The sequence below is a fragment of the Glycine soja genome, chromosome 11, assembly GCF_004193775.1.
Source record: "Glycine soja cultivar W05 chromosome 11, ASM419377v2, whole genome shotgun sequence".
Classification (NCBI taxonomy): domain Eukaryota; kingdom Viridiplantae; phylum Streptophyta; class Magnoliopsida; order Fabales; family Fabaceae; genus Glycine; species Glycine soja.
In genome coordinates, this window is record NC_041012.1 from 35,430,577 (window position 1) to 35,458,519 (window position 27,943).

At 32.2% G+C, this 27,943-nt stretch overlaps 4 protein-coding genes and 1 long non-coding RNA gene across 5 annotated transcripts; all 5 read right to left on the minus strand.

Annotated features, from left to right (window-relative positions):
• Positions 1-1,343: 1,343 nt before the first annotated feature.
• LOC114377257 (ubiquitin carboxyl-terminal hydrolase 22-like) lies at positions 1,344-6,053 on the minus strand. The gene is made up of 3 exons (XM_028335693.1): positions 4,944-6,053; positions 4,672-4,796; positions 1,344-2,617 (listed from the first exon to the last, which is right to left on the minus strand). Exons 1-3 carry the CDS (start codon positions 5,828-5,830, stop codon positions 1,845-1,847), a joined length of 1,785 nt encoding a protein of 594 aa, XP_028191494.1. The 5' UTR covers positions 5,831-6,053; the 3' UTR covers positions 1,344-1,844.
• Positions 6,054-8,985: 2,932 nt separating this feature from the next.
• LOC114373470 (phosphopantothenoylcysteine decarboxylase subunit VHS3-like) lies at positions 8,986-11,042 on the minus strand. Its single transcript, XM_028330933.1, has 3 exons — positions 10,798-11,042; positions 9,744-9,808; positions 8,986-9,549 (listed from the first exon to the last, which is right to left on the minus strand). Exons 1-3 carry the CDS (start codon positions 10,897-10,899, stop codon positions 9,213-9,215), a joined length of 504 nt encoding a protein of 167 aa, XP_028186734.1. The 5' UTR covers positions 10,900-11,042; the 3' UTR covers positions 8,986-9,212.
• A 1,388-nt stretch (positions 11,043-12,430) lies between these two features.
• LOC114374464 (actin-related protein 2/3 complex subunit 3-like) lies at positions 12,431-15,221 on the minus strand. Its single transcript, XM_028332104.1, has 5 exons — positions 15,096-15,221; positions 14,926-14,993; positions 14,689-14,797; positions 14,339-14,608; positions 12,431-12,853 (listed from the first exon to the last, which is right to left on the minus strand). The coding sequence occupies exons 2-5, from the start codon at positions 14,926-14,928 to the stop codon at positions 12,711-12,713; spliced, it is 525 nt and encodes a 174-aa protein (XP_028187905.1). The 5' UTR covers positions 14,929-14,993; positions 15,096-15,221; the 3' UTR covers positions 12,431-12,710.
• A 2,415-nt stretch (positions 15,222-17,636) lies between these two features.
• On the minus strand, positions 17,637-20,781 carry LOC114374435 (monogalactosyldiacylglycerol synthase 2, chloroplastic-like). Its single transcript, XM_028332071.1, has 8 exons — positions 20,330-20,781; positions 19,707-19,879; positions 19,217-19,378; positions 18,970-19,111; positions 18,668-18,892; positions 18,491-18,553; positions 18,336-18,410; positions 17,637-18,233 (listed from the first exon to the last, which is right to left on the minus strand). The coding sequence occupies exons 1-8, from the start codon at positions 20,591-20,593 to the stop codon at positions 17,976-17,978; spliced, it is 1,362 nt and encodes a 453-aa protein (XP_028187872.1). The 5' UTR covers positions 20,594-20,781; the 3' UTR covers positions 17,637-17,975.
• Positions 20,782-24,123: 3,342 nt separating this feature from the next.
• LOC114375733 lies at positions 24,124-27,943 on the minus strand. The gene is made up of 4 exons (XR_003658836.1): positions 27,700-27,943; positions 26,588-26,789; positions 25,003-25,209; positions 24,124-24,637 (listed from the first exon to the last, which is right to left on the minus strand). It is a non-coding gene; the product is annotated as an uncharacterized LOC114375733 (long non-coding RNA).

The following is a 27,943-nucleotide window of genomic DNA, read 5'->3' on the forward strand; positions in this document are numbered from 1 at the left end:
ATTTGTAACAATAGACTAGTAAATATTATGCACAGACAGTGTATCGGTATATTATAAAGATATAAAAATAAATAAATTAAAAGATATTATAAAAATGAAATTAATTAATAATTACTTTAATGAATATAGATATAAATATATATATATATATAGATATAGATATTTAAAATTAAAATCTCAAATATTTAATATTAATTAAAAATGTTTAAGAATTGATTAATGAAAAATTAGTTTCCCACGGGTTGATTAATAATATTATGAAGAAAAAAAATTTACTTCATTTAAATAAATAATTAAAATAAATAAATCTCGATTTATTTTAGAAATTTATTACACGTGTTAGAACATAAAAGAGACACCTAATTTTATGATAAGGAAGAGTATTACGTGACTTCATAAAAATGAAGAATGAGATCTCAAGTTTAATGTATATAAGTGTGGAAAAGTTAATTTTAATAACTCTACATTTTGGTTGTTGAGCGTGAACTAAGATCTCTAGTGATTTTTATTTAAGCCAGTAGTTTAAATTTTTGAGTTTTTATTAATACTAATGAAAAGTTTAAGTTTTATTAAGACAACCGGTATTGGAATTTAATTGAAATGTACTTAAAGATTTTTATACTTTTATTTAATCACAAATATATATATATATATATATATATATATATATAATAAATTTATTGACTAATTATTAAAAATCTTTTATAGTAATCACAAATGTAGCTCATGTGAATTAGGAAAACAAAAGATGCTCACAAATTTGATAAATTAGGAATCGTCTACAGACTTCAGGCCTATGTTGCTATCTGATGAGTTGGGACTTGTTATTTCCCGAGGGAGTAGTTTGGTGTTTTTTTTTTTTTTCATTACCACGTTTTGTTGCTTTTTACCTTTTGTAACAATAGGGGAAAAAAAGTACTAGTTTTGCATTTATGTGTGACCCAATTGAATTGAGCCGAAGTAATTTTGGAAAGATGCTAGCTGTAGCTGCACAGATAGAAAATTTTAACTCAGAAAAGTAATTTATTAAAAAATTTGAATTTCTGTATTTTAGACTTCATTGTTTGGATGTTTTTTTATGAAGAATTTAAAATTTTGGAATTTTAAAACAGAATTTTAAACAACTAAAAATCTAGAATTTTAATTTTTTTTATCCAAACACAAAATTTTGAAAATAAAAGAATTTCAATTGAAGTATTTAAAATTCTTAAAATTTAAAATTCTGAGAAATTTTAAATTTCTCCATCCAAACACACTCTAAGATTAATTTGATTCAAATATTGATAAAATCCAAACTAAACAGAAGAAATTTTATTGTAGATTAATATGAACACCCATGACCATAACTTCAGCAGCCAACTGGCATTTGAAGATTTTGTAATTGTAGTTTTTTTTTTATACAGGCAATTGTAGTTCTTATATCCATGTCTGAATAAATTATCACAATTCATAAAGGTTTGGGTCCAGTTTTATAATATTTCTGGCATCTAATTTCTCCTTATATGAAGCAACATCTGCAAAGCCCTCCAAGCACTGATTTTCAGAGCACGGGAAAAGAGAAAGGGCAGGGGAGGGGGGGAGCATAAACAACTTTTTAAGAAATCCATGCCCTTAAGTTTCCAAAAAGTTGGAATGCCTAAAAAATTCTGTCTGGTTTCTAGCTCCAACTTGAAAGTATAGATTCATCTCTGAAAATGATAGATTCGCTAGTTGTGATGAGAATACATTATATTTTCCTTTGCTTTTGTTTCCTATGTATGAATGTAAAAGCCATGAAATATCATTGGAATGAAAATCGATAATGACCATGGCATATCAATGCTATGGACCATCTCTTATCCCAATCATGAAGCGACATGTTTATCAGTTGCTTTATAGTAAAGCATCTTCTGTACATAGAACATCATGTAACACTGTGCAGCCCTCACAATATTCTCATCAACTTGAGTAACCCAGGCATTATCACACTTGTACCACCGATTACTTAATCGCAGATAAGTGACATAATGGCCAGCGTCTAGCTTACCACTGTGCGTGACAACGGCAAACAACTCAAACTCTGAACACAATTCATCTGAAGCATCCAGCTCATCCCCATCAAAAGGAAAGATCCTGTTCCCAAATCGATTCCTTAAAATTGTTGATGAGAGATAAGGTGACATGTCCAGTGAAAATGGGAACTGCAGGTAGCGATCCACTTTCCTTGGCATCTTTCTTGTTGAAGAATGCTCAAATCTTTTTATATGGAAGCAAGAAACAAGGGGAAGCTTCCTTATGGACATCTGTTTGAGAGTTTCTTGCCTCACCTGACACTGCCGACAGAAAATTTTTTGGTCTGACCCCAATCTTTCTGCTCTTGTAAATCTCTTCAAGCATCCCATCAGGGTAGATGTTCCACAGATTTGGCTCGAATTCATACAATCAGCCTCACCATTGCAAGAATGATTGGACGTTGCAGTAGCCATTTTGGTGGAACCCCATTGATTTGGTTCTAAGTCCAGTGAGATGTCTATGCATGGGTCATAAGTAGTTGATGTGAAACCACAGGCCATACATGTAACATCTGATCGCAAAATACCAGAGAATACTTTATGAGCAATACAACAGTCACCATTGCCTGCACCATCAGTGAAAACGTGGTCATACAAAGATGTTAACTTGATAAAATGACATCAGTTCAAGAGCAGACCTTAAGTTGAAGATCTTTTACATTTCAACAAAAAGTTTTGAGCAAACAAAGAAGGTAGCAAAATAATTCCTCGTAAAATTATAAAACATGGTGGGCCCTGATGTTAGAACTGAGGTGTACAAAGTGCAGAAAGTAAGTGCCAAAAGGATTCCTAATGGGTCAACTATTATCCTGGTGTAAAAATAAAGTTCTGGCAATGCAATAAGAGAGACAACTCATTTTGTTGCAATTTAAATTACTGAGAAATTTTGTACACAGAAAAGTATACAGAATTAGATGGGTATTATTTTCTTATCATTTAGAAATGCAGAAAATAAAAGGTAGAATAGTTGAGACAATACACAATCAACTGTCTAGCTTGACAATCTCAATGTATTGGAACTAAAATTTCACTGCCATCAGAATTTGTCTTGATTTTGTTATTCGTCAGAAGCCAAGCATGCCAAGAATTTATCTATTGGTCCAACAAAAATTAACATCTCTTAACCTCTAAATATTATGTATGGGAGAACTTTGATCCTCACAGTTAAAACCAGAACAATCTTCTACTATTATAGCTAGGTCCTCTAGAAAGAGCAGGAGTCCAGCATAATCTTAAATACAGAACTGATTCTAGATCAGCCGACCCACTAAATTTGACAACCTCTCATTGAGAGAATGAGGAAATAAAACTTGCATTGAAACCAAGCAATGCCAGTACAAAAGACAGAGGAAAGAAAATGGGCGTTTCTATGTGGAGCATAACACATACCAAAGTAGAAAGAACTACATCTTTCAAGGCTAAAATCTTAGCCCAACCTTTAAAGAACTCAGTTCGGACACATTCATGGTGGCTGGAAAACTAATGCACCCTCCTCTCCAGGCTTGGACAAGCTTTGGTTAACTACAGCCTAAACAAGGTAAAAGGTGGAGTTAACATTAGCATCATTTTGGTCTACAATGTATGATGAAATGAATAGGCTAAGCAGAATTTACTTACAGGGACTCACAGGAATGTAGCAGCTAACACCATCATGACAGCAGGTTGTGGTTGGAAATTAGCCCTAATTGTTTGAGCAATTGTCAACTTCTAGGGCAACAAGCAAGAGACCTAAACCCTCATCCTGCAGTTAAATATTATGATAACTCTGTTATCTTAAATAGTATTTTGAATCATTTTTAAAGTAAAAAAAAAAAAAGTCAGACATTGAAGATAGCAAGACACTGGCACTCTATGGATCGTCTTCTATAATCAGTTTGTTGCAACTATGATTAATCCAAGCTAATAACCAACTTGTTAACTGTTCAAAAAGGTAGCAGAATAACTTCTTAGTGCTTACACCATCTAAAGGTTCTGTGTTCTTAACAATCTAATGCTACTGCTTAATACCATAGAGATCAGCATTTTCTCTCACAACTACTAAACTACTATACCATACAGCAAATTTTTGCCTATTAAACGGAAAGAAGGTAGGAAAAACATAGATTTTGGTCATTAAAGAAGTCCCTTTGATGGCAATAAGAGGACATACAAGACTCGCAATGCTATATTCCCTATTTATTTTTTAAAATGGTTCCCTAACCCTATGAACTACGACTAAAATACACAGAAATAAACATGTGTTGAAAATTCAAGTGAAAACAACAGCTTCCACAAAAGTTAGACAAAAAATACAAATCAATGTTAAGCAAGGCAGGACTGGCAGACTTGAATTTACCCAGAAAATATTTTATGGTATAAACCAAAACAAGCCAGCTTAAAGATTCTATTAGCACAAGTACACAAATTTCAACATTCCTCGCAAGTTCTAGCTTCTAAGTTTATTTTGATATTCCGTTTAAATTGAATATTAAGAAGACATTAGATTAAGTAATTTTATACAAAATATCCCCTTCATGCCACAAAATTTAAACCAAATCCCAACCAAAAAAGATTATAACAGTAACAAGCACTTCAAAGAAGGTGAAGAGAATAAATCGGTGTCACTGTCAGAACATATTACCTTCAGTATGTGGCTTACGCCTACCCTTCTCCACCTTCTCATGGATTCCATCAAGCATGGAAATGAAAAACTCATGCGCATCCTGTTGTTCATAAGTGGCAAGGTTTGCTGCGTGCTGCCACCAACTGAAACAAATCACCAACAACAACTAATCAAACAGATAAACTTTCCAAAACAAGTTGTAATTAATGAAACTTAAACCCTAAATCAGGATTTAAAAAACTATAACTACATTTATTTAAGCACAACTTACACGCCATCACCATACACACCTGTATAAAAACTTAGCGGGGCTATAAGGAGCACGATCACCAGAAAACACAGCAGAGAACGTAGCATCCATATCGCAAGCTAAGCATATTCGCGCATTCTTGTTCCCATTGTTGCCGCCACTTCTCTTCACAGCAGCGTCAACGTCAACGTCACCGTTGTTTTTCTTCTGGCAGAAAAACCGATTATGCCTATCGCTCAAGAAGTAATTCCGCAACGGCGGCGTGTGAAGCAGCGCTTGCAACACCGAGTTCATGAAGCACGTGTTTCCCAAATTGTTCAATCCGCGTAATCCGCGCGGCAAACCCGGCGAATGATCGACTACGGTTTCAGCCCCGGCAATCGGGCCAGAGAAGCTTCCGATCAGAGCGCGTTCGCGCAGATCCGGCGCCCAAGGCCAGTAATCCACACGGCGCTTCTTTCGAAGATTCTCTGGTTGCGGCGACGGGATCGGCGGCGGAGGATCGCCGCCGAGAGTTGACGCAGCAGTCTGAGCGATCACGACGGCGGCGTCGAAGTCGCGATCGTAGACCTGGTCGCGGCACGCGCAGCAGAAGAGTTCGGCACGGTCGACGTCGACGGCGATCTGGTGGCCGGGCGGCATTGAGGCGGCGTGAGCGGCGGCGTGGGAGAGGACTCCGGCGGCGGAGGAGTGGCAGGAGACGGCGGCGCAGGTGACGCATGCGTAGAGGCGGGAAGGTGCGGAGAGGCCGCAGGCGCAGCAGCGAGGAACCTCGTCGGGATTGCGGCGGAGGGAGGCGCGGCCGCCGGGAGGCTTGATCCGGAGGCAGTTGTGGAGGGCTAGGAATGGCTTGGCGGAGGTGCGGTGGAACTCGGCCAAGTGGGGACAGGGCAGGGGAGAAATCTGACCGTTGATCTTGGAGGACATGGCGGTGATAATGCGGTAACCCTAGCATGGATCGGAAAATCAACGGCTGAGATTGGAGGAATGAGAGTGAGAGAGCATTGAGATTGATGAGGATTCGTTTTCTTTGGGTTGTGGGGATCGGAGAATCAACGGTTAATAAGTGTTCAGCTTCTGCTCACTCCTTTCTGCCTCCTTCTCTCATTCTCATTGCTTCACTGCTTTATTTTATACTCTGTTTTCTATATTTGTAGAAAACAATAAAAATATATTAAAATCATTACTAATAATTAAGTTTTTCTATTTTAAAATTATTTATGTTTTATATATTCCAAGTTTATTTAATTATTTTTATTTGTATTTCTATTTAAAATTTATGAGGGTAAAGGTGAAAATGAAATCCTGAAATGTACTATGATAAAAGTGTAGGGCTGTTTTCCAAAGAAACCTTGTCTACTGTGATAAAAGTTTCCTTCTAATTATTACTTCAATGGTGGGAATGGGATGAGCTATCAAAGTTTAAAGGAATGCATTGAAAGTTGCACGAGGGTGATTTGCGAGAGTTTATGTAAAAATTTATCTCCTGCAACCCGAGAAACATGGGTCGCGTGATCACTAATATGAAATTAAATATAAAGATTTCATATTATTTGTGTCTTGTGTAGTTGTTATGGTCATCTAGCCAAAAATTATCTAAAATACCTTAAGTTATCGTTGATTAAAGCTCAAACCACTAGTTAGAATCTATCCAAATAAGGATGACACTATTGGAAAAGATGCAACCACAGTGGTGAAACAGATGACGGAAGTTTTGATTCAGAATCTCCAATTAAATGTTTTATAACCCATAATTGTACATCATATTCTTTCTCCTCCTAATTGTTTTGTGCAATGACCAATCAATAGCCGAAATCTTTGTAGGACATTGCTTGAATGAAAACACGAGTATATTCCAATTAATTAAAAAATGTGTGTGAAGAAGAGAAAACAAGAGAATGAGAGAAGATAAGGAGTATAATCTAAATCTAAATTAAAATTTAATTAGTCAATGTCTGAATTCAAAATTTAAAAAGGAAAAATCTAAATAGAAGAAAGAAAGAAGATGCAATGGTGTAAAAGTAATAACAAAAAATGTTTACTAAACTAGTTGTATTAAATATTTAAAGAAAAAAAATCATCCATATTGATCTTATTTAATTTGAATAAGATTGTCTTAAAAAATACATATTAAACTCAAAATATAAACTCGTCCCAACCAAGATATTATGAATGTTGATGTTGTATCTTATAGTAAATTAGAGTCTTCTTAATTGTAAAGTTATAAATTACAGGATTATTAGAGGGGTAATTTTTAATACTTTGGACCTTTAATATGAAATTAATATTTTAAAGATTAAAAGGTCTTATGTTTTTTTTGTTTTTATTTCATCTCTTAAATTTTAAAAGATTGACTTTGATTTCATAAAATGTCTCTATGTGATAAGCTGATATATATTTTTTATCTCACTAATTTAGTCAATTTGATAATACATGACAAATTATAAGAGATCTCACAATAGATGGATCACATAAGCCAAAAAAAATTAATACAAGTGCAAAAACTAATAAAAGAACTGTCTTGGTTTAACTATATATAAAAAAAATCAAACCAAGAGTTAAAATTATATTTTAGTCTTAATTTTTTTTTTAAGTTTTTGAAAATTTACATGCAAGGAGTTCAGTTTTATAAAATTTCATTGCAGTCCTCCTTTCCAGGAATGAAATAAAACATGCTACCAAAATTTTATAAAACTGAACTCTGCAAATTTTCAAAAACTTAAAAAAATTATATTAAGACTAAAATATAATTTAGCCTTCGTTTGATTTTTTTTTAATAGTTCAATCAAAACAGTTCTTTTATTAGTTTTTGCACTTGTATTAATTTTTTTGGCTTATGTGATCCATAGATCTCTTATAATTTGTCACGTGTCATCAAATTGACTACATTAGTGTGATAAAAAAAATGATCAGCTTAATTTAATAGAGACATTTTATGAAATCAAAGTCAATCTTTTGAAATTTAAGAGACCAAATAAAAACAAAAAATACATAAGACCTTTTGCACTTGTATTAAAAAATAATTATGAGAAGATATAAGTAGTAATTGTCAATTTTTGTATTCTAAATATTCCATGAAGTACTACATGAGCAATAATAGGATCAACTAAAACCTTTTGAAGACGTGACTTTCAGTAACGCCAAAAACACCAACAACTCCTTCGTACTTTCCAGAGTAAAATAAAAATACATCATCAATGTCCAAACTTGTCACAAATGAAAGCCAAGGCTGAGTTCATGCAAAGCGAAGGGCATGTGCATTGCGGAGGGATAGAAAGGTAATTATGAAAACACTTCACAGAGGAGAGAAGTGAAAACCACGGTAAAAGAAAAATTATTGAATGGACTGGATAACATAACAACTAATGAAAAAAGTGTATGCTTGTTAACATCTCAGTCAATCATAAAAAGATATATCTAACTCACATGCTTAATATAACTAGTAACTTTTTAACATTTCTTTTTCAACACTCTTTTATTAGTTAGAAAACTTGAAATTATGGGAATTTTACTAGTTTAAAAATAAATTCCATTAAATGACAAATAAGATCCCACATGTAGAAGTATTGTAGCAATGAACACAGTGAACAAAGCTACCAGCTTTTCTCATTCTAACCAATTAAGCTTGCCAGTTGCAGGTAGGTGGTTACAAAATATAAATTCTATGCATTTCGAGTCAAACACGGGATATATGGGCAGAATCATGAACAGAGTAATCCGATTAATTATAAGTAAAAGCATCAAATGATAAATACTAACAATTACGTGACTAAAGCAAATGGCCTAATTTAGAAAAATGAAAAGTAGCTGTCATCACTTCGGCCAAATTAGTTTGGATCCTATTCTGTAGTAACCGTAAGCTCAAATAACTGTCTAGTTTTTTCCTTGTCTAGAAAAAATTACATTAGAAAAAAGCAACTGATATCGACTGAGCATCTTAGACATCTTGAAATTTACTATGAATACATAGTCTGAAGTAGGTACGTTATGTTAAAAAGAGATCATGCAAGTGAAGCGCTTTGGCTGGATTTACAGGTTTGCAATCACATGAGATCATATCAAATGGAAACCCCCCAAACAAATTATCCAAACTCTAAAAATAGAATTGCAATTAAGACTTTTTTAAGTGACACGATAATAACTGGCTGAAAGAAGGTAACGTCGTAGAAACAATGAGAAATAATATAATAATTATCATCGTTGACATATAAATAAAGCAAGATAGGTCTACTGAAAGAGGTTGCTATTTTATCTGTCCTAATAACTAAGCTCGACTCAAATGCCTGGAAACAATCTCCTACGAATATTCTCACTTTCTCTTCTTAGTAGGTGGCTGTGAAGTCTCCTCCTCGTCCTCCTCCTCATCCTCCTCCTCCTCCTCATCTTCCCCGTCGTCGTCATCTTCTTCGTTGTCGTTGTCGTCGTCGTCATCATCATCACTTCCTCCACCATTAGCCTCAGGATCATCTTCAGGATCCCCTTCTTCATCGCCTTCTTCACCTGAGAATTCTTCGTCCTCTCCATCATCATCCTGATCATGTCCGTCTTCATCATCCCCATCTCCATCCTCGTCGTCGTCCTCTGTTTCACTATTCTTGTTTTCTAGATAAGCATGTTTCCTCCCAAAAAGGTCTTCTAAAGGAAACCTGACCAGGATTTAACACAAACATAACAACAGTAATTGTATCATTATCTCGAGATGAGGTACATCTGACTTCCCTAAAGTTAGGAGACATGTACAGTTAGAAAGTAAAGCTATATCTATCATTGAGGTACTTCAGTTTATTCTTACCTTCCATAAAGCTATATCTATCATTGAGGTACTTCAGTTTATTCTTACCTTCCATTCGCTGCTGTCAATTTTGGTGACACTGAATTAGTGCCATTAGTCAGCAGATATCCAATCTGGGGGAAAACAAAAGAAGTAAATTAAAAATTCTTAAACCAACTAAACCCGAGGACCTTATGCCAGTTTTAAGTTGTGTACATATTCAAGAAACAACAGTGTAACATTGCATCCTTCAAATACAATAATTGATCTTCTACCCACTCCCCCCTTCCTTTCCCCAAAAATAAAGGGGAATATAAGTGGACTGTTGTTCTTTTGAACTGATGTAATATGTTTTTCTTTCTTGACTGTGTTGTTTGTTTTGTAGCATTAGAAGAATCCCCAATCCTCTTGTTCAGTACATTTCCTTTTTTAATGTAAAACTAATTTCATCTAAAACACTGACAAGAAGGAATCATAAAGAATGCCCCATTGGCCTTCACTAGTCATAGAATGCGAAGTTGCAGACAATATCCAAGGACACGGACAAGGCAGACACCAGCCATGTAAGATTCCATCCCACAGCAGCACTGTCCCAACTCCTAAATCTTTGCTGGAATCCCTCTATACTTTTTTGTCAAGGCAATAAGTATACTTTTTACAAACAAAAACAAAGCATATATAGCACATTTACTCATGCCAAACACCAAGCACCAAAACACAACATGTAGCACACAGCCAGTACATAAATCATGAATCAAGTGCAAACAGCACCAAATTGAAAACAGGAGCTAGGACACAGATGGAGAACAAACAAATTATTTGCATTCAATTCAATACAGTTACATGAAACACAATTGTAGACAATCCTTATAGTTAATGCTAAAAAACTTACAGGCGAAAAAAAGATATATATATATATATATATATATATATATATATATATATATATATATATAGAACAAATCCCTGCCATGGCCTAACTAAGCAAGCAAATGAGTGAAACAATTAAACCCTATTTCTACAAACGCTTACTAACTTTACTAAAACACAGTAAAAACTTGAAATTGAAGGGGAAAATGAGGTGGGAAGAAGAGAGAAGAAGGGAAAGAGAGGGTTTTGATACCAAAGCGATAGATTGCGCAGCGGCGAGAACAGTGTCGGCGGCCACAGCTTGGAGAAGAGAGGGTACGTCAAAAACGGTGTGGATTGGAATCTGAACCTCCATTGCGAGAAGAACAACAGAGTGAAAGAGAGAAGACAAGTCAAAGGGTTTGGGCCGGATCTGATTACCGAGTAAACCCCACGTTCTCCACCGTTTAGGGTTTTTGTGAACCAAATTGCTATTGCCGTTCCAATTGCCACGTTACGTCCACGCCAGATTCTTTTTTTTTTTTTTATGGAAGTGGCTATAACAATTTCCTATCATTCAAGTAGAGCTTTGGATCTTGTACCCCTTTGGGCTTCGGCCCAGTTCAATGTGAGAATAAAAGATTCTTAAGAGTATATAGTGTACGCCTACTAATTCTAAATTATCATTATCCTATACAATAAATTTATTAATTTTTATAGTAATTTTATTAAAATTTATAGTATTTAGGATAGTTTTTGATTAATTATTAATGTACAACTTTATGGTTTTTGATTAATTAATTTTGCAAAACTTTTATACCCACAATGTATAAAAATTAAATTCTAATTCTAAATCTTCATAAACATTCTCCTGGTCATCTTATTTCTTTATGGTAACTGTTAAATGTATTATATTTAAAAAACATTAAATAAATTTACTTTCAAATTTAATATTTTTATAAATCAGTTAAAGATTTGAAGGAAAATATGAAACTATTTTATTATTTTATCAACCAACAAAGATTGTTAAAGATTTAAAAGAAAATATAAAACTAATTTTATCATAATTATCAACAACAAAAAATTGTTAAAGATTTAAAGGAAAATATAAAACTATCTTTATCATAATTATCAAGTAAAAATTTGAGAAAAAAATTATATATTGATAATATAAAATGATTTTACGTTATTATTCAATCATAATTTATAATATATATGATAAATTTATTAATTTTTATAATAATTATCTTAAAAGTTACAATGTAATTTTATAATTTGATACATAAAATTAGTTTAAAACTATTATCTTGATCATTTTTAACTCTGAAACAACCCGGTTCCGGAGTCAACTAGGCAAGTATAAAACAAATCTGATTTTCGAAAAAACTTAAACTACTTTTTAACTGACATTTAATAGAAATGGAATAATTTTAGATTTCCATTTACATTGATTTTATGTAATAAAACTTAAAACAAATCCTAGTCATATAATCATTAAATTAAAATTTGACATTAAATGTATAAATATTTCGATATTAGACAGCCTTCTATTAAGAATATGTTCCAGAAGTTAAAAAATGGAAATTATTCAATTTAAAACTTGTTGACAAGAATATGAAATAAAAAATTTAATTTTTATCCTTATTATATATATATAATAATCTTAAAAGATAAATTTTTTCAAAGAAATTCACTAGAAATTTTTTGATGGACAGAAATAATATATAAGTATAATATAGCAATTGAATGTATTATTAGATATCTGAAAAAAGGGAAATACCTGAAATAAAAACTTGCAGTTGTTGCAGCTATGATAATGCACACTCGATCACTCATAATACGGATCATGTAAAGCTGACGTGTACAAGCAAGGTTTGCAATACTTAATTGACAATGCAACAACTAAACATAATCAAAACCATTAGCACAAGCAAGGTTGGGGTCATAACCCGATTATGATTACTGACTTCATTATTTATGATGGGCAAAGTGGACGACGTGACCACTTCCTAGCAAAGAGTAGTTCAGTATATTCAAAATCAAAGACAAGGATTCAAAACAGACCACCAACAATATGCCTTTCAATAATCACTATATATATATTTTTAATTGGCAGATCAACAGTGTTTAAGTGTACTTTTCACAACACAATCCATGGTTTAAGAATTGCATGTTCGCCACAACAGTTCAAGGGATGATTATATTCATAAATTTCCTCTTTGCAAATGCCAACCACCATTTATTTGGAGTGCCATTAGGTCTGTATGCAACGCTCAATAACCTCCCACTTGTTTCTTCCCTTATCTGCTTCAAATAATTTCTGAATAATTCTGCATCGTAGAAATCACAAAGCTTGAAGTATAAAAATATATATTGGTAGCTAAAAAAGGTTGACTAAATTGCAACTGCATCAGACTGAGTAAACACCACAATATATAAAGGTTCAATGTAAGCTAGTATGATCTGTGAGCAATCTCAAGTTCTAAATTTGTTAGCAATGTTAATCATCAATTATGTAAAGCAATGGCAACTGCCCCAAGAAGCCGCTTGAGTTGACTCCTTAAAAAGGGTCAATGAGAAATATACACAAGGAAATAAAAAAAACTACATGTACTGGTGTAAATAAAGGCTGAAAATACTTCATAGATGCAGAAAGTAATAGAACTGAAGTTTTCATTCTAAGGATTTTTTTAATCATCAAGGAAGTAAATATTATACTCTAGTTTTTAAAGTATTCTTTCTATTTCTTTCTGTCGAAATTCAAGCACCAACGCACCAGAGCAATATTGCAAAATTTGGCTTACAACAGCCACATAAAGTCACTAAGTAGTTGGTAAAAGTTAGTTGTTTAAAATGAACCTCCCTGAATGACAGTTTTCCAGACTTGAATTATCTCTTCAGGTCTATGATAACCAATGCACTGGCATTTGATATCACTCCATCCCATGTTTGTATTCTGGAGTTATCTTACGATGTATACCTATCTAGCTTCATGCCTAGAGTTACCCGCATCCTTACTTTCAGAAAACTGATAATGCAAGGAAGTTACTAGGAATGGTTCAGTTTTTGCCAAAGAATAGCATTCTTTGTTGGGTGTGTACTCAAAATTGAAAACGATCAAGCAGTGATACAATTTCTTGTCTTTCAAACTATGCCACCCACACATTGAGGCATATAGACACACTCAGTTGGTCATGTGAGTTTAAAGTGAACTGAGCCAGCAAATGCGACTGTCATATTGTTTTACTATTATACTAAGTGCAATGGTCAAGGAATCAATAAAAATAAAATAAAATAATTATTGCAAATCACAGTGGAGATGTGTTAGTAACATTAACCAACGTCATACTTCTCAATAGAAGTATTCCACTTTGGAATCCTTAACTATTACCTAAGGGCAATGGATAGTAAAACTGATTCAAATATAATATATATCAGAGTTCTTGGAAGGTGGGAACCTATTAAATAACTTGTTATACAATTAAATAAAACTAAGGTTTAATTACTTATTTGGTCCTTATATTGTACAAACTTTAACTTTTAGTCCCTATAAAAATCATTTCATTTAGTCCCTATAAATTTAGATGGTAAGGACTAAAGGGATAAAAATGATATGTAAGGGATTAAAAATTGTATGTGTATGGACCAAAATGGATGAAAGTATAGAAACTAAAAGGTAAAATTTGTGTAACTATAAGAACTAAATGAGTAACTAAACCTAACACTAACTACCAACATATTGACAATATATATTATATGTTATGCATCTGCTGATAAGAAAATCAAGATGAAAGAATAGTGATGACAGGATTCACCTGCTTCCTTATGTGATTGAGGAAGGGGGAAAAGGCCCGGAAATGGAAAGCCAGACTCTCCAGGGACAGGAACCTTTTCGAGACCCAAGTTGATGATTGCCTTGGTTCCTTCAGCCAAGGTTCTGCAACCTTCAAGCCTCTTGAGAGCAACATTAATGTAAAAGGTCAGGTATATGAGAAGCTTATCAGCAGGGCTCTTGATGTCAAAGTTTCTGAAGAACACATTGGCTCGGAAGAAGGTTATGGCTTCATCCACAATATCAGTTCTGTCTGCACCACGCATCACAGTCACAGCATATCCCACATTTTAAAAACGCAAAAAAATAGAACAAAACAGAACAAAAGGAAACCTTGATCTGAAACAGGAGCAGGTCCCTTAATGTGGCTCTTGAGAGGAAGAAGAGAGCACCCACAAGCTCTACTCACTCCATCTTCATTCACAAAACTAGAATGATAAACCTTCCCATGCATAACAACAACAACAACAACAACAATAATCATTTTCAATTGGGAATCAATAAGTTGACAACACCGCCAAATTATGAATTTTGAATAAGTATGAATTGAATTGAATTGAATCCCCGTACCATGTCTATTGTGGAGACGATAAGAACAAGGTTTGCTCAGAAGAATTCAATTGCAACCCCAAATGCTTCTGGAAATGAAGGGAATAAAAAAAAAAAAAAACAATTCAGACATGTCAATATGTAATTGTATACCAAAATTGTGAAAGTCGAAGTAAATTGATTTAAGATACCAAAATTGTTAGGTGACGCGAGGCTGAGCGTGAAATCAAGATTGTGGACAAAGTAATTTATGGCAATGGGATCTGAGAACAATGATAGTAGTGGTTTATTGCATTGTCAACAACACTTAACAGACAAGTAAAGACAAAGAAACTTGGTAATTTTATGTGGGCCAGAATTGGGTTAATCCCAAATGCGTTCAGCCCAGAAAAAATATTTTTGTAGCAAGGCCCAGTGGGTGCTTTCAATAGACAATAATAACATTTTTTTTTCTTGGCCAAAATACAATTTTAGCCCTTTTATTTTATTCAATCCACAATTTTGATCCTTTTATTTTAAAATTAAGATATTTAATTTTTTTATTTTAAAAAACCCATAATTTTGATTTCTTTATTTCAAAATACAAACATTTGGTTCTTATATTTTATAAAATTCATAATTTTAATTTTCATATTTTAGAAAATTCATAAATTTGATTTAATTTTTAATTTTGTTTATGTTTTATTTATTTTATTTCTTACTTTCTAATTAATTAAATCATTTTTTATGATACCTTAAATGAATATGTTAGGTTTAGAGTTCAATTGGACCCAATATAATTATAAGTTTATAATAATTGAGACAACAATGATAATTTGACCAAAATTACAAGTTTTCTAAAATATGAGAACTAAATGTCTTTATTTTAAAATGAGAGGTCTAAAATTATAAATGTTTTAAAATAAGATGATCAAATGTCTCAATTTTAAAATGAGAGAACTAAAATAATGGATTTTATAAAATAAAATAATCAAATATCTCAATTTTAAAATAAAAAGATGAAAATTACAAATGTAACAAAATAAAAAGATGATAATTACATTTAGATTTTTGTTCTTTGTTGGTTTTTATATGTTCCTTTAAACTTACGCATCCATATTGTCATTTGCCACTTGTTGAGATTTATGAGGAGAAAGGCATTAGGCATCCCCTTTCGCTATTATGATCCTCAATGAAGACAGCAGGATGCTAACCTAACAAGTGCTGGAAACAACAGTGCTATGCTATTTTGTCTTATTTATAGCGCATGTGATTCTTCTCTTGGTTATTGCATATAGTGCATAATGTGTTTTGGGATGATAATATTCTGTCGCCAAGTGCTGACAATAAACACTTAATACCTTTCTATATACTAATTTATTTGTTATTTATTACAATGCACCCCCCCAAGTCCTCCTTTCATTGAATACGAAAACTTAATGGGCAAGGATCCTACCATATATTAGCGGTTTCCCTAGGGTCATATACTCTGTCGTAGTCCTTTCTCTCTACTTGTCATCATTCTCTATTTGTTAGTATTTTGATTGTGTCAACAACTACCAGTCCCATGACAGTGTGATATGCTATACAACAACTTCTCAACATGTTCGACTATGAATTATCAGTTTTTCTTAACTGTTTTTTATGGAATTTAATTATATTTTTAATACTATTTGTGTCTCAAAACATTATAATCTTTTAAGGTGTGTTTGGTTGCTCTAATTTGTAACTGAAAGAAAGAAAATGCCAAGGAAAAAAGTGAAAAGATAGAAAACATGGGTGTTTCGTTAAGTTGATTTATAAGGGAAAGTTTCAAAAAAATAATGTCCCACACAATTTTAGCTTATTTTTCATGCATAATTAACATATGGTTTAGTTGCTAAAAAAAGGGAAAATTTCACTAAATAACATAGGTTCTATAACATTTTTTCTCTATTTTAGTTCAAATTTTTCTTCTCAATTCTATTATATTTTTTTCTCTTCCATTCAATCAAATCATATCTAAGCGGAAAACTTGTAGAAAGCTACAATGCATAGGAAGAATGTGGCCTTAGATTTCACTTTTACAAAAACAACCCTATCTCGTGCTACTCTTGAAGATCAAGCCCCGTGAGTTTCTTCTTCTTCTTTTTTTATCTAGATGAATTTACAAAGCTTTCTCTCCTTGTTGTTGTTTCCTTCTTACAATCGGTTATATGCCTTTTACAAAAAAAATGTTTCTGTATGGGAAAAATTAGACAAATTTGTTTTGATCAGTGGTAAAATGGGAATTATCATAGTAGTAAAAAAAATCCCTTTTCACCTTCCTAACCACTTTGATTCAATTTTTTTTTCTTTTCTATTCTCTTTCACTTCAACTAAACAACATTAATTTTCACCCTTTTTCTACTTTATTTCACTTCTTTTCTTTGTTCACATTTTCCTTTTGTTTTCACACAATTAAACACAATATTAGGGTTTAGCTATTGTACATTTTAAGAGTTTTTTAAACACGATGATATAGAAATTTTATAGTTTTTTCTTAACCTTAGAAAACTAATTTGATCTTTTTAAATTTAGAAAGCAAACATTTGTTTTATTATCTTTTCTTCCTGAATTATCTCTTTCTATGATCTTTATTTAAAAAAAAATATTCATTTTCAAACCGAAGATATTTAAGCATGTTTTCAACGATATTTTACTTTGATTCTCGTTTTTAAGCTATGTTGTAACAGCAAGCAACTCAATTTTCCAAGGCAAGAATTTATATGGCGTTCTTCCAAAGGATGACCATTGACAATTTACATTGCCTGATAAAGAAGCCAATTACAAAGCCAGTTTTTAGTGCTAAATACAATTCCAGAGAAAAAAATAGGAAAAAAAAATCATTAGACAGTTTTTAGTAGAATGTTAACCCTTCTTGCAATTACAGACAACCCATCACCTGGCAAGCATCTTTAATTATTATAAAACCTGAGCTTGGTTTTACCACAATTTTGTAGCTCACAGTTAAACCAAATCACTAGGATAAAGAATGATATAATCAATAAAGCTAACTCTACATGTCAATTTTAATGGAAGAAAGCTAACGTGAAAGAAGCACAAATAATCAATCAGATTAGGCTAGTAAATGATGAGGTCAACAAGTATGGAAAGTTTGCTGGCTCTCGTTGCTCAGCAAGCTCATGAATGTCCCTCACGATGTCAAACACGGCCTCTGGCTGTGCCAGTTTAAGTGCATTCTCTGACATTGTTTTCCTCTCATCTGATTTTGTGGTGAACCATTCGGCCACAATTCTTGCTGTTTCCTTAGGACTACGAGTGAAGACGCCAGCTCCATTGTTTACCACATAAGGCACATTACCCTTCTCCTGTAGTTACCATCATTCCAGCTAAGAATCAATACTGTATCAAAATATAAAAGAAGAGACTGAATGGCAATGAGGAGAACAATTAACAAGTTAATCACTCACTTGTCCGGGGATGTAGTCATTGAGGATTATGGGAAGCCCTCTGATCAATGCTTCTGCAATTGTACCTGGTCCAGCCTGAAATTTTTCAATAGAACCAATGAGCCTATATGCTAACATATGAAAGAGGACATAAAGAGCAAATTGCTATAACTTACTTTTGTTATGATGCAGTCACAAGCTCCCATCCATTTGGCCATCTGGGTCTCAAATCCTCTAACCTGCACAAACCAAGAAACAAAGTTTCATTGGATGGGGCATTATTCCATTATTCTCACTGCAGTATTATTCACTTAGATATATATCACAGGTTTAAGGAAAGTGAAGCAACATACCTTTACTGGAATCTTCCATTCAAGAGATTCAAGGGTAGATACTAAGCTCTTGTTACGGCCACATATGATGACTAACTGCCCAATTGGTTTCTCAGCTTCCTTATCGAAAAGTGCTTCTCCGAGAGCTTTTGCAGTTTTCTTGACAGGGCCCATTCCTTCACCACCCCCCATCAGCAAAACTGCTTGCAAGTTGTGATCCAACCCGAGTTCTTCTCTCAATTGATCCTATAGTTGAAGACAAAGTCAGTTGAAACAATGAAAGCAAAATCACACCTTATAACTTTAATATGCATTATGCATACCTTCACAAGAACTGCCCTGGCAAAAGAAGGCCTAATGGGCAAGCCGAAAACTCGAATTTGAGATTCCTCAAGGCCATCTTGTGAGGCTTTCGTGGCCACCTCTTGTGATGGGCAGTAACATCTATTCACCCAAGGATGAAACCTGGAAACAGATTAAAAGTTAGACTTGGAGCATGTAAACATTGATTGATGAATGGACTTCACTTCAAAGCAGGAAAATTTAACAAAAACTGTAGCGAAATTTTACCAAGTAGGATGGCATGTGCTAAGGTCCGTGATCACTGTGACAAAAATCACTTTCTTCTGCAAACCTTGCCACTTTAAAACCCACAATGGAATATGCTGCATCAAGGGATGGACACTGATGATGATATCTGGCTTGTACTCCATCAGCCCCGCCTCCACCTCCCTGAAAAATGACAGAGTGCAGAACCAATTAGAAAAACACAACTTAATTCATAAAAAAAAAAAAAAAAACTCTTTACAGCTACGGGAATGAATAGTTATTACTTATCACTATCTTGCGGGGCATAGGGGAACAATCATTATTGTAATAATTAACAAATGAATAATGATTAAAATGCAAAGTTCCAGTAAGAAAAAATTAAAATGCTAAGTTGTCCATAAAGCATCTTCCCTTTTCATCATAAAAAGTTATACTATCAAAATTTGTTAGCAAAACAAAACTACTTATCAAAGTTAATCATAACAAGAGAAGTATTGGAAAAGGAATATACCTGGCATAGTAAGCAGCAATGGCAGCCAAATACACAGAGTGAATCCATCTAGGAGAAGTACTGTGAAACGCAACATTCCATAACTGCACATGCTTAACCATGAACTTATATTGCCCCTCCATATCATTCAACGGCCACCCAGTGTATTCCTTCCAAACATCTTTAACAAAAATCTGAAAATTGGAAGCGAAATGTTATTTGTACAGATCAGGAATAGATACAAAAAAAATGATATTATATAAATCGTTGTATGAATTTTTATATGAAGCACATTACAGTCACACATGTCAAATTGAAAAGGTTCCACCGAAACATAAAATGAAACAAACACATGTTATTGCCACGAAGGTTTTTTTTCTAAAAAAAAAAAAAAGAAAACTGCGCAAATAACTCCAAGAACAAGAAAGAAAAAAAAATGAAACGTAGCGACAAAGTCCACATGACCATGAAGCAAGAGATGACAAAAACACAAAAAATACCTCAGACCTGAAAACTCTTGCAGGAAACAAATTAGCAAAGTGAGAAACAAATAAACAGAGTTTTAAAAATAACAAGAAGCTTATTACGTAACATAATGAGGTGAATTATGAAGAAAAAGCAGAGGGAGGGAGCGATAAGATTACCCTGTATTCGTCACCGAATTGAATTTGAAAGGCGTCACGGATGGCTTCAGCGGAAGCTCTGTGACCGCCACCAGTATCACTCATGAGAATCAAGACGTTCTTGGTCCTTTGGGCGCCAATCTCCATGAGTTCCATGCCTCCATCGCTGTCATCATCGTGAGCCTCACTGCCACGTTTTTTGTGGCTATTGTTCCCGTTATAGTAACCTCCGAATACCTTCTCCGCTATGGACTTTCTCGGCGGCGACGAAACGGAAACCTCCATGTCTAAACGAAACAGGGATGCACCTAATAACGGTCAAGCTCGGTTCCCGCCACTGAAACGGTGGTTTGACCGGCGGAGAATGGTGGTGGTTGTGAGGAAGACAAAGATTGATTGATTGATGCAGATTTAGCGAAATGTGAGGGGAAAGTGAGAGGCTTGTAAGGTTGGTTTGTTGTTATAATGGTGTAGGGCGAGGGTGTGGGAATTATGCCATGTTACATGGGTGCATGATGGCCGTTGGATATTCTTCTTGTGATGGAATGTTCCCATTGGAAGATTCGAATCTTGGTCTTGCTGTTCCAAACAGGAAACTTGAGTTGTTCAATAGAATCAGTTAAGTTATTACACCACACTCTACGGGGAGATATATTATTAGGTATTTAGAGCATATTTTTCACTAATATATTAGGAGCAAAATTTAAATGTGTTATATGGATATAAAAATTATTTGGTTCTCACGGTCGATGTAAAAATCTTGTAAATGGACAATAAGTAATTAAATATTCCTATAAGCTGTTAAGTGAATTTTAATGTTATTTTGATTCTTTTAATTTTTACAATTCAACTCATTTAAACTTTTAGAAAACTTAAAAAAAAAACAAGAGAGGATAAAGATGACATATATTTTGTTTGGATATACTTTATTATAAATATTTATAGAAGAAAAAAATAAGATGCATTAATTTTTACATTAGATAAATTAATTTTTGCATCTTTATTTTTGGAGAAGTTAAATGAAAAAAACTTGTATAAAAATTAAGTGTATAAATTAATTTTAATTTATGCAAGAAAATTATTTTATTCTCTTATAAATATTTGTGTAAAAAATTATTCCGAGAAGACTATATATGATAGAATAATGTTTCTTGTTCATTATACCTAGAAAGAGATAATAGAGCAAAAATATAAATACAACAAGTGATATAATATAATAAATGCAAAGAGATAAAGGAAATAAATAAAAATATCAAGAGAGAGAAAAAAAATAAGATAAAGAAATGAAAGAGGAAATTGGGCCATTTTATTTTTTTTGGATCAATAATTAGTGCAATAATTCGTGTGTTGCAGCTTTGGTTTGATGCTTTGTTTGTTGTCATTTTGCTTTTTTTTTTGCTGAAAATGATGGATTTTGGGTTGATTGGTTGTTGAAAACACTTCCTTTGACTGTTTTGCCCTCCCTATATCAATGTCTCGCCATCTCTTTATAAGCCAGGAGCTCGTACCCATTTTCTTATACGGAAACTAAATTGTGAATTTCACTTCAATATAAAATTTGGGATTTCAAAACTGAACGGCTGAACCATATCCTAATAAATACCATAATTGAATCTTTATCTATGTAGCTTATAAAGAGAGTAAATGAAATTAGGCACAAGTATCTCCCTGTTTGGAAAAATATATATTATAATTTACTTGAATTTATTTTATGATATAAGTAATTATATAAATATGTCATAGAGTTTATGAAGATAATTTATAATACATTCATAATTTACTTTATTTATTTCAACAACTTTTATAAAATCTTATAAAATAACTTAAAATTTATATAAAAATAATTGATCATGTTTTCTTTTCAGTTATAAAAAAACTAATTTATATAAAAATACCCACACGACAAATATATACATTCCATAAAACTTAATTAAGTTAGCTAGCGAAATCCATTTTATAAGATAGTATTCCTTTTCAACTCATGAGACACTAGACTTTATAGTAGCAATAATTAATTATCAATAGAGATGGAGAATATCCCATGGATTATGCTGAGGTTGAGGTTGTGCTGCAAATGTTAAAGTTGTTATTTGTTAAATTAAATCCCCAAAATACACTCATTTGGACTGGAGAGGAGAATGTATTCTAGGTTTGTCACCAAGTGGGGGTTCCATTGACTTTAAGTTGAGAGTGATTTGACCATTAGTTTTCTTTTTTCATTTTTTTTCCTCCTCTTTTTTAGAACTTTTTTTTTCTCTTACTCATTCAATAAAAAATTATTATTTAAATTATTTTAAAATAATTATTTTAAAAATTAATAAATTTATCATATTTAGTAAATTATAACTAAATGTCTGTGTAAACTATCAGTTACTGTATAATTATTTTTCTCAGTTTAAAAAAAAACAATCATTAGAGTTATAATTATCATATATAAATATAATAAATTATTAAAATATTAAGATTTGTATATTTTTTCAATTGAGTTTTATAATATTTTATTTTCTTTTAAAAATATATTTGTACTTTATGTGATAATTTTTTATCACTTAGCGCAAGGGTGTGTAAAATAATCATTGTTACTTATGTAGTTAATCAGCACGATGTATCGTGATGGGAGCAACATGGATTCGACGCTTGAATTGAGTGATCGCCTTTCCAATGTTAATTCTTTGGGCTTTTGCTGGTGAAGTGAACGTGTGGGCCTTCCAGGCTGTAACCGCTTTGTGGAAGCAAACAAGTTTACTACATTCAGTACATTGTGTAATGATAAATTTCACTTATTTTAGAGATAGTTGGCATGAAACAATTAAAGCAATAAAAGGGGGAATGGTAGAGAGAATGTAATAATTATTATGTGATAAAAATAGAATAAAAAACAAATTTGATGAGATAAAAGAGAAAGTAAATATATTTTAAATATTTGTCTTTTATACATTAGCAAATGAAGATTGTCATGGGACAAAAAATCTACATCAAGTATGCATACATGAGAAATTTAAGATAATGACTGAATCACTAATTTAGTATTTAAAATTGTAATGATTAATTAATTTACTTTTTTAATTATCAAAATGACAAATGTTTCTTGGAATTATAAATTATAGTCCTTAGAATAATAATTAGTTAAATTGATCTTTAAAATTAATAAAATGATTATTGAAATTGAAAAATATAAATTAATTTAGTTCATTTTTTATTAGCTGGCATCACCTAACGTTAGAAAACTTAAGGGATCAAATTGAATAAAAAATGATAGATTAATTCAACCACTTCATTTACTACTAGTACTGACTTTGTTTCTCTCAATCAATTTTTAACTTTAAATTATAAAGTTACATCAAACCAAACCTTTTTTATTAGGCTCTCTTTAAACTTCTTAAAAAAAGGTGTGTAATTTCAATGATGCCTTATCAACAATAATGTTTTTTCTTGTTCATTTTCATTATAGTTTGTAGTCCTTTATCATGTATGACACTACAAAATTCAAGTCACAAATCCATGTTCCTTTTGTTTTGTGTTTCTATTGTAATTTAGGTAATGATGTAACACCTTACAAACATATATCTCTAATATCTATTAGTCATTAAGATAATATCATATCATCACTTAACTAACAACATAGATTGAAATAAAAGTTTTAATATATTTGTGATCCAAGACAATGGACAAATTTATTAGGAACTCAAAATAAAAAATCAGTCATTTATCATGAGCCTAAAAGATATTTAAGTCTTATAATTATTATGATTATATCGTCACCCAATTATTCAAAAGTTTTAAGTGTAAAATGCATATTTCTATATGCATTTTCTGAAACAAAAGAGTTTTAAAATAAAATTTCAAGTATTACTCTTAATTGACAATATCTATGACTAAGGCCAAGATTGTGTCAATTTACAAGATCTTTATCCAAGCTATCGTAATTCACTTGTAATGAAATGTCATATATTTTATTTTGTTACCTTCCTCAAAACTACCATCAACATCAAGTTGTAACATTCATATGGTCTTCTTGGAACTATTGTCATCATTTATTAACGTGATCCTGCAAGAATAAGCTTGCACACACTGGACATGTTGGATCGTGTAGTTCTTCAAATGGAGTTCTTTGCTCTAAACAATTTGCATGATAAACATGGCCACACACTAAAACTGCCACAGCTGAAAGTTCACAAGACATTGAACTCCCCAAAAAATTATTTTTTTGACTTAGTAGTTTTTCACAAATCCCACAAACCATCTTTGCTATATTTGGTGATATTGCATCCATCCCTAAGGAATTTGACTGAATTCTCTCTGGCCTGAGAAACACTTTCTCTCTATACTCTGGGGAAAAAAAATTAAAAGCTCATAAGAAAAGCATGAATAATCAACTTTCCAAGGTGGAAAAAATAGTGACAAAATAGGTTCTAAAAAATATAATATAAAGTATACCTTAAAATTAAATGCTACTAAAATACACAAAAAGCATTATAATACGAGACACGTTCATGGCACATTAATTTTTTTTTCTTTAGTAATATTCTCCACCAAAACATGAAGAATGTAAATTGACCTTAACATTAATAAGGAAAATTTAAAGTTAACTTGTGCATCACAAAAAGAATCATTAAATACACATTTGCATGTTAAACAATGAATTGGTTAAGAAGTCAACTTGAAAAGAAATATGTCATCATAAGAAGAAATACCCTTGTCACGAGAAGATGATGCATTTGTATGATTGGTAGAAGTATGTCGAGAATATTGATTATCATAATAATGTCGTGATCGTTTCAAAAATACTGAACCACCAAGACTTTCATGATGATTTGTCATACTCTGATGGGTATTTGGTAGCTTCATAGATATATTTGTTAGATCCAATTTAGATTACAAATGAACTATACCATGATCACCTGAAAAAAAAATATATATGTCCATCTTATCAAAAGGAACGTTAGTAATAAATTCTCTAACACATTAATATAATGTAGGGAGATATAATGTCTTTTAAACTAAGTTTCTAAAGATGATGACTAGATGGAAAAGCATCTAAAGGGGAAAATGAAAAACTACAATGTAAACTAGTTAAGCAAGTGTTTCTAGCACATTTTGTCCGGTAGAACCAAAATTGCAAGGCATCAAAACTTTGCATATCAAATTCAAACCTTGTAAGACTAAACCCTTTTTCCCACTCAAAACCCTTGGAACTAAGATAAAAAAAGATTATGCAAGTCAATTGTTTTCCTTGATTCTCTTTTGTTAAAAGACAACAAAATAAATGAGAGATAATAATAATGGCAATCCCACTTAAAAAATAGATTTCCAGACACACCACATTTTCTCAAATGTTCATCAATGGAACTTTTTAAGTAACCCCAATAAAAAAAATGAAGAAAATAATAGAATTTTGATTTGTCCACTTCAATTTCTCAATACATTGAGATACAAAATTATGCTAACAAACAATAGAAAAAAAAAGGAATGGAAAAAAACATACCTATAGAAGAAGAACATGAACAAGGATGTTATCCCTTTGAGTTTGGGTGTCCAAAAAATTGTTTGCTATTTTTTTTGCAATAATTAATCTTGTAAAAATAGTAAAACAAAGCATCTAAATGAAGTTGATGGTTTAAAAGACCTATCAATTATGGATGGATTTAAAGTTTGTGAAATGCATTTGTGGTTCTACGGCAATAAAGCAAAGTAAAAGAATTTTGTGTGATGAAAGAATGAATGGTTAAAACTATATTTTTATTATGAGTATTTGTGTGATCTAGTTTTTAACTTTATTTCTAGTAAGAGGGATGAATGAAAAGAGAGACAAACATGGATGAAGCTACATTAGCTCTAAGAGAGACCATGAATCACAACCACCAACTTTTTTTTCAATTTTCTTTATTTATAATTTTTTATATGTAATCCAAAATTTTATCAAAATGTCCTTTATTTTATATTCAAAATTATTGGTTTATGAAATAACAACCTTTTTTCAACATTTATATGAATTGTAATGCGGTTTGTAGATATATTTTCAAATTCTATTGAGTCTAATATGAAATATTCTTTCAAATTATGCAAACTCATTTTTATATGTAAAATTTGTTTAAGTGTCTGCAAAATTTTGAATTTTAACTTACTTTTTTCTCAATCAACACAACATATGAATTTGCCTTTCATGTGACTCTATGTATTAAATGGTTAACAAAATAAAATATTTATAAAATGATCATCGTCTATCATAACAAAAATTAAAATAATAAAAGACACAATAAATCTCTTTTAATGACATACATGTCCCCCCGCCCTCACTTATAGCGGTATAAATGCAGCATATGTACTTCAAAAATGAATTTCATGCTTGTTGGGTTGGTCGATTCAGACAAAGTGAAAATCACTAAAGCAAATTGAAATGGACTGACAGAACAGAAAAGTTCCGGGTATGTACTCATCATCAAGTCCAAGCTTCTAGTTTTAGGCTTTAAGCCCAACCTTACTGCAAAAAAAAAAATTGCTTATATATTTTTTATAGGAAAAAAAAAGAAATGCTTATATAGCTCAACAAAAAATGGATGGTATTAATTAATTAAAAATGCTCAATCGAAACAGGAGGTTGGTGATTGGTTATGGGAAATTGCCATTTACGCTCCCCCTAATTCCTAAATGCACTCCCACTCACTCTTTGGGCCTATATTTTTCATTCCCCTGTTTTGATCTTCCCTCCCCATTATTTTTTTTGTTGTTTGTAAAATTGTTATTTTATCCCTCCCCCTTCCCTCACGCCACCACCCCCTCAGTCTCACCCAAGCATATTCTCACTTTCTCTTCTACAAGCATTGCCTTCCTTGTCCTCCACTATCTTTTCTATGTGAATTTTCGCACCTCCATTACTTATATATTTTGACAGCATTCTGTTTGTTATTTTTTTCACGTGTGGCCGATTTGACGGAAACTACTTTCCATTATGTCAATATACACAAATAGAAATTAAGTTTTCAGTAAACGTATTTTTTTTGTATAAAAAAGGTGGAGCGTGCCAAGATCTCACTTCTTATAACTGACACAAATAGAAATTAAGGCCCGACTCTTGCTGAAATGCTTTATAAATTCAACCCTCTTTCAGTATCTAAGAAAATGCTTTATTGGATTGCTTCTGGACTATTAATGCTTAATAGTTAAGATTCAAAGAAAAAAAAAAAGATAATCAAAAGTCGTGGAAGAGTGTCAATTTTTTTCATATCCTGATACATAATAAAAGGGAACAAAATATAGTCATATAGGTTAATAATAATCAAAGTTAAAGTTATTAAATGGAAAATTAAAGCACAAAAATGAGCAACATGAGGTAATTTAATAAAAGAAGTAACAAACAGATGGGCAACGAAGGAGGCAATAGCCTTACTTACAGCATAGGAGTGCTGTGAAGAAAACAAAGGTGATTGAGTGGGGTCAAAAGGAAAGATCCAAAAGGTACAAAAGAGAATATCCAATCCAATTATCTACGACCATCATCAGAAATTGAAGGAAATTTCGCTGTGCCATGCGTTTGTGAATGTGACGCTGTACAACAAATCATCATTCAAGAGCTTACGGTCTCAACAGTGTGGATTTCATACAAAGGGCATGCAAGAATTTTATTTTAATGGTAAA

What these genes read in the sequence shown, in the direction of transcription:
- LOC114377257 (XM_028335693.1), bottom strand. Translation starts at nt 5,830, where the DNA reads ATGTCCTCCAAGATCAACGGTCAGATTTCTCCCCTGCCCTGTCCCCAC. An exon ending in CCCGCTAAGTTTTTATACAG is followed by an intron (nt 4,797 to 4,943) that starts GTGTGTATGGTG and finishes GATTTGTTTCAG; the next exon opens with TTGGTGGCAGCACGCAGCAA. An exon ending in GCGTAAGCCACATACTGAAG is followed by an intron (nt 2,618 to 4,671) that starts GTAATATGTTCT and finishes CTGATGGTGCAG; the next exon opens with GCAATGGTGACTGTTGTATT.
- LOC114373470 (XM_028330933.1), bottom strand. Translation starts at nt 10,899, where the DNA reads ATGGAGGTTCAGATTCCAATCCACACCGTTTTTGACGTACCCTCTCTT. An exon ending in CTGCGCAATCTATCGCTTTG is followed by an intron (nt 9,809 to 10,797) that starts GTATCAAAACCC and finishes GTTTTCCCCCAG; the next exon opens with ATTGGATATCTGCTGACTAA. An exon ending in TTGACAGCAGCGAATGGAAG is followed by an intron (nt 9,550 to 9,743) that starts GTAAGAATAAAC and finishes AATCCTGGTCAG; the next exon opens with GTTTCCTTTAGAAGACCTTT.
- LOC114374464 (XM_028332104.1), bottom strand. An exon ending in TGCTCCTGTTTCAGATCAAG is followed by an intron (nt 14,609 to 14,688) that starts GTTTCCTTTTGT and finishes TGCGTGGTGCAG; the next exon opens with ACAGAACTGATATTGTGGAT. An exon ending in TCAATCACATAAGGAAGCAG is followed by an intron (nt 12,854 to 14,338) that starts GTGAATCCTGTC and finishes TCTACGATGCAG; the next exon opens with AATTATTCAGAAATTATTTG.
- LOC114374435 (XM_028332071.1), bottom strand. Translation starts at nt 20,593, where the DNA reads ATGGAGGTTTCCGTTTCGTCGCCGCCGAGAAAGTCCATAGCGGAGAAG. An exon ending in CCAGGGCAGTTCTTGTGAAG is followed by an intron (nt 18,893 to 18,969) that starts GTATGCATAATG and finishes CTTCAACTATAG; the next exon opens with GATCAATTGAGAGAAGAACT. An exon ending in AATGGAAGATTCCAGTAAAG is followed by an intron (nt 18,554 to 18,667) that starts GTATGTTGCTTC and finishes TGGTTTGTGCAG; the next exon opens with GTTAGAGGATTTGAGACCCA.